At 42.1% G+C, this 5,401-nt stretch overlaps 2 protein-coding genes across 3 annotated transcripts in view; one reads left to right on the top strand and one right to left on the bottom strand.

Moving 5' to 3' along the window:
- Positions 1-2,360, bottom strand: part of CEBPZ (CCAAT/enhancer binding protein zeta) — a 25,876-nt gene extending 23,516 nt beyond the window's left edge. Inside the window, exon 1 of the mRNA XM_003795686.3 lies at positions 2,182-2,360. Coding sequence (XP_003795734.1) covers positions 2,182-2,337 — 156 coding nt within the window. The 5' untranslated portion in view covers positions 2,338-2,360. The remainder of the gene's footprint in view (positions 1-2,181) is intronic.
- A 108-nt stretch (positions 2,361-2,468) lies between these two features.
- The window catches only part of NDUFAF7 (NADH:ubiquinone oxidoreductase complex assembly factor 7), a 16,384-nt gene continuing 13,451 nt past the window's right edge, over positions 2,469-5,401 (top strand). For both annotated transcript variants that reach the window (XR_001161525.2, XM_003795683.2), the window contains exons 1-3: positions 2,469-2,533; positions 2,839-3,002; positions 4,875-4,955. Coding sequence is in view for 1 of the 2 variants with exons in the window: in XM_003795683.2 (XP_003795731.1) it covers positions 2,479-2,533; positions 2,839-3,002; positions 4,875-4,955 (300 nt within the window). In the remaining variant the exon portion in view is untranslated. The remainder of the gene's footprint in view (positions 2,534-2,838; positions 3,003-4,874; positions 4,956-5,401) is intronic.

Below are 5,401 nucleotides of genomic sequence, written 5' to 3'. Positions count from 1 at the left end.
AAAAAAAAAATACAGTTATTATGGTGTTACTCAGGCTGCCACCCTATCCCAAATAAATACATGATGAATTTAAGATTTATTTATTTATTTGCGATAGAGTCTCACTCAGTTGCCCTGGGGTTGAGCACTGTGGCATCATAGCTCACAGCAACCTCAAACTCTTGGGCGCAGGCCATCCCATTGCCTCAGCCTCCCGAGCAGCTGGCACTACAGGCATCTGACATAACACCCAGCTAGTTTTTTTTTTTTTTTCCCCAGTAGAGACAGGGTCTTGCTTTGCTTAGGCTTGTTTTGAACTTCTGAGCTTATGCAATCCACCCATCTCGGCCTCTTAGAGTGCTAGGATTACAGGTGTGAGCCACCATGGCTGGCCAGATCTAAGATTTAAATGTGAAAAATAAAACCATAATATAATAGGAAAAAGTACAACATAATTTAAAAAATCATTTCAGAATAAGCAAAATCTTTTCAAATTTGACATAAAACTCATGGTCACAGAGGAAAGGGCTGGCAAATTTATACTTCTCTCACACGCAAAACATAGAAATAAAAAAAAAATCAAAAAACAAGTAATAACTGGGAGAAAATATTAGCAACTCATATCAAAGAAACTGGACTTAATACATTAATATAAAAGTTCCTACACATCAGTAAGAAAGTGACAAGCAATCCAATAGAAAATGTGCAAAAGCTATCAACAGTTCATAGAAAAAGTTCTTTAAAAATATGAAAAGGTGTTCAACCTGACATTTAGAGAAATCTACATTATAACCAAAATGATATATCCATTTTAAAATCTATCATATGAGCAAAGATATAATTATGACAGGTGGTGCTGAAGGCTCAGGGAGGGGCACTTTCATACATGGTTGATGTGAATGTAAACTACTGGCATAGCCTCTATGGAAGGAAATAAAACGTAAATAGACACAATGATTTATGTAGCAATAAAACCAATGACATAGAACTTCATGCACGGACACAGAAAGGTCTCTATGACTAACAAAAATGCCCCACAATATACATAAATAGGCACATATGACACCACTTTCATATGCACAAATGAGTATTTGTTTGCAAAGGTACAGAATCTCCCTGGGTGGAGTGGTGGTGGGGAGAAGACTTGTTAAATAATTGTCTATCAGGAAAAATGCATGACTAGTGATAAACGTGGGAAAGTAGACTTTTCATCATGTACCTTTTAAAATTCGCCTCTTCTATATATATTACTTATTCTAAAATTAAATTAAATTCAAGCACAAACCAAACTGAATCTGCCTCTATAGGTTGTATCTCTCCTATCCTCCCATTCAATGTCCAAACATAACAGTACTTTAAAAAAATTAGCTAAATTCTGCCACATATTTGCTTAAAGTCTTCAAATGGTTCTGAATAAAACTCAGAGCAAAAACCTACCCTCTTACCTCTTGGACCTCATTTCTTACTATTCTCTCCCTACCTCAGCTACCTGCCATTTCTGCTGTTCTTGGAATAGGTTACCCACATTTCTGCCTTAGACTATGCACTTGCTGTTCCATCTAACTGGAATGGCGTGTGGCTCACTTCTTCCTCTCTTTCAGGTTGTTGGCTCAAACACAAGTGATGAGTTCTTCGATCATCTCAATTAAAATTGTAATGCCCTCTCTCAGTCCTTATCCTCTTTCCTTGTTTTATTTTTCTTATAGCCCTAGTCAGTGTCTATGTACTATATATTTAAAAGTTTGTTTGCTGTTTCCCTCCCTTATTTACGATGTATATGCTCAAAAAAAAGAGGCTTTTTAGAGCATACACAGGGCTTAATGTGAATGTACCCGTGAGAACAAAAAACTAAAATCCTAACACTACTGCGTTACAAGCACTGATGCCACGAGGTCAAGACCAAGAAAAATCAGTTCTATCTGACCTGATAAAGTGATAGTTACACCATGTCAAGAAAATGATAGTCGCCGTCCTACAGCTTAAGAAGGGCTACAGCGAAAAACGTTCAATTCGAAACTTCCCATTTGTAAACAGCAGTGGAAAGAAGCGCGGGTGAGCGCACTGAACCTATTCTGTAGCTAAGATCGGGGTCCGGTCGGCGTTGCTCTCCGCAGCGCGGAAGCGGCGGGCCATTCGCGGAGCCGCACCGGGACCACTTCGCCCCCCGCGCCTGCCCCCGTCCCCAGAACCCGCGGCCGTTACCTTGGTGCCTCCGAGCCGTAACACTTCCTCAAGGGAGAACCCATTCTCGGCCTCACTGCTATCACCCTCATCTTCCTCGTCTGGATCTTCCACCGTCTCCTCCGGGCGCCAGGGCCGCTTGGCATGGAACTCTAAAGGTTCCTTGGCAGCCGCCATAACTAGCGGAGCACACGGGCACTACCCGCAGCTTACTTCCGCTTGGCTCCTGACGTACTTCCTTCCGGGGGCGTGTCCTCTCCCGGAAATGGCCTCAATTCCCCGGCCTGGGGCGGTGTACGGCCGCCTGGGAATGTTGGCATGAGCGTCCTGGTGAGGTCCGGCGTGGGCCCGCTGTGTGTCGCGGCACGCACGGGTAAGCCTCCGGCCCGCCGAACCCTGGTTTTTGTGGAAACCTCAGGGGGCGCGTTCCTCAGCTGGGGGCTCCTACTTGAAAGTGCCCTGGTCTGTAGACTGGCGCTCAGCTAGATGCCAAATGACTGTGCTGTGCGGGCAAGTGCTAGCTGTCTCTGTGCCTCGTGGGCGTGCTGCGCGCATCAGTCCACCTGGCGTCGTGGCAAGGTTAAGGTTTAACGAAGCTGCTTTTAAAGTGCTCAGAGTGCTTGCACATAGAGATACTAGATTTTATAATGTGGCCTGCTTAATCTATGTTTTTCACAGTTATTCCCTTTATTTGGAGAGGGAAATACTTCAGCTCCGGGAATGAGCCTGCGGAAAATAACCCAGTGACACCGATGCTGCGGCATCTTATGTACAAAATAAAGTCTACTGGCCCCATCACTGTGGCCGAGTACATGAAGGAGGTGTTGACCAACCCAGCCAAGGTATGGGTCGGGTGGCCTGAGGACTAGGCCAGGGCTAGATTGGAAGGTGTGAGTCAAGAGGGAGAAACCCTATAGGCCAGACAGTGGGGTTGCCTTCAAGGGGATGAGCCACCACCAAAGACCTGGGGACAGGTAAATTGATCTATCAATTGGTCAGGGCTGGGTTAAGTAAGGGGCATTGCCAGCAAAGAGAAGACACATTTCAGGGGTGTTTGGGAGACAGAATGTAACCAATTGGATTTTTGGACGAAAGGATGCCTCTCCTGATTGGGCTAAGGGTGGATGCTGTAGACTCATTGTTCTGAGAGAAAAGAATGCAAGAAGGGTTAGAGCAGCAAATCTTATCCGGCAGGGTAAGGATGAAGAGTTCAGTCTGATATATGAATTCGAAGTATGTGGGACTCTTAGGTAGAAATCTCTAGTAGGCAACTGGAAATAGTAATTTATTGCCTGGAAAGTTGTCTGTGTTCCCATGGCTTTAGTGGGCACTAGAAGCATATTTTAGGTTTTCTTGAGAATGGAGCCTAGGTCTTTACTGTTTTAGGATTAAGCACTGTCACAGCTTTCTGACCTGTATTTTCTTGTCTTCTCTACAAAGCCATTTGGTGAAAGCCCATATTCCTTCATTTTAGACTATTATAAAGTTTTGCTGGGTTGAAGTAGGACATCTCTGGAATTCCAGGGTTGGTTTGGCTATTGGTGTTACATGTGGCGGTGTAAGTCTAGTGTTCAGAGGTTTACTCAAGGCAGGCATCTTTTCATTCCTCTGGACAGTGCTACAAGATAGGTGGTTTAGGCTATTGTGGTGGTAGTAGAAATGGAGTGAGAAGAGAGTGGTTTAGAAATGGACTGTCAGGTTGGACACACAACCCTGACTCAAGTACAACAAAATCGATACATGTAACTGAAAACATTTGTATCCCCAGTAATATTTTGAGATAAAAAATGGACTGTCAATATTTGTTTTTGGAATGGGTAAAAGAGAGGACCAGATTCCTAGATTTTTAGCTTGAGCAAGTAGGTTATGATGGTGCCATTTATTGAGGTTAAGGTGGACCAGGTTTGGAAGAGTAGTGGGGACAGGGTTACATCAGGAGCTACATTTCACACATTGTGTTGGCAGTAATAGCCAGGTGGAGGTAGTAAGCAGCTGGCTATAAGAGTCTGCAGTTTAGGAGAAAGATTGGGTAGGGGTATATAAACTTGGTTGTCAGCAGTTTATAGATGGTGTTTAAAGCCAAGGAACTCTTATCTAAGAGTGTACTTAGATAAAGGAAGATTTCCCAGCATTAAGACTTGAGGTAACTAAAGTTTAAAGTAGAGTCTTTTAATCTAGGGACCCTTGAATAGAAATGAGGGCATTCATGAACTTAGATAGAAAAAAAATTACACCTTTATTTTCATTAGTTTGTACATGAAGTTTAGCATTTTTGCAATTATTAACATAGGCAACAAGTAGCATCAGCAAAACCTATGACTTTGTCATCAGTAGAAGTCACTGGTATTTTCATATCATAGTAGAGTGACCACAGGTATCGCAAACTACCATTTTGCTCATGCTTACTTTAAAACTTTGTTAATTACTAGGTCTTTGGCTTGATTTTTTAAAAAAATATATGAGGAAAGAAGTATACAAAGGTTGCCAAACACTGTACACACATTTTATGAATGGAAAAAATAGTCTACTAGTTTTCTAAGGTGACTAAATATTACTTTATAAGATTTAGGTAAAGGTAGAGTGTTATCTTGCTTATTTAGAGGAGAGAACTTTCGTACTAAATATTTCATTGTATACATTATATAATTGAGGGGGAGTTTCAAAAAGCATTTTTTGAAAATTAATTGTGTTCTCCATTTTTTCTTTTTATTCAGGGCTATTACGTGTACCATGACATGCTAGGAGAAAAAGGAGATTTTATTACTTCACCTGAAATAAGTCAGATCTTTGGGGAGGTAATTTCTAATATAAACGATGAAAGAAACGGTTATCACAAACATTTGAGCACAGATCAAGCTGTATTATTCTGTGATAGTGTTTTATAGCCTTTTTTTGTGACTTATCAAAAGTTTTAACATTTTAGTAGTTTATATGCTAGAGAAATAGGCAATAGAGGAGAAGAAATTAATAAAGAGGACATTTGCAAAGTTTATACTTCACTATAGAAAAGAAAATAGAGGCTCGGCGCCTATGGCTCAAGTCGCTAAGGCGCTAGCCACATACCCCTAAGGTGGCGAGTTCAAATCCAGCCCGGGCCCACCAAAAACAACAGTGACGACTGCAACCAAAAAATAGCTGAGTGTTGTGGCAGGCGCCTGTGGTCCTAGCTACTTGGGAGGCTGAGGCAGGAGACTCGCTTGAGCCCAGGAGTTAGAGGTTGCTGTGAGCTGTGATGCAATGG

The sequence above is a fragment of the Otolemur garnettii genome, unplaced genomic scaffold (genome assembly GCF_000181295.1).
Source record: "Otolemur garnettii isolate 467f Iridium unplaced genomic scaffold, OtoGar3 scaffold00095, whole genome shotgun sequence".
Taxonomy (NCBI): Eukaryota; Metazoa; Chordata; class Mammalia; order Primates; family Galagidae; genus Otolemur; species Otolemur garnettii.
The sequence above is the reverse complement of the archived record's forward strand: the minus strand, read 5'-3'. Positions and strand labels throughout refer to the sequence as shown.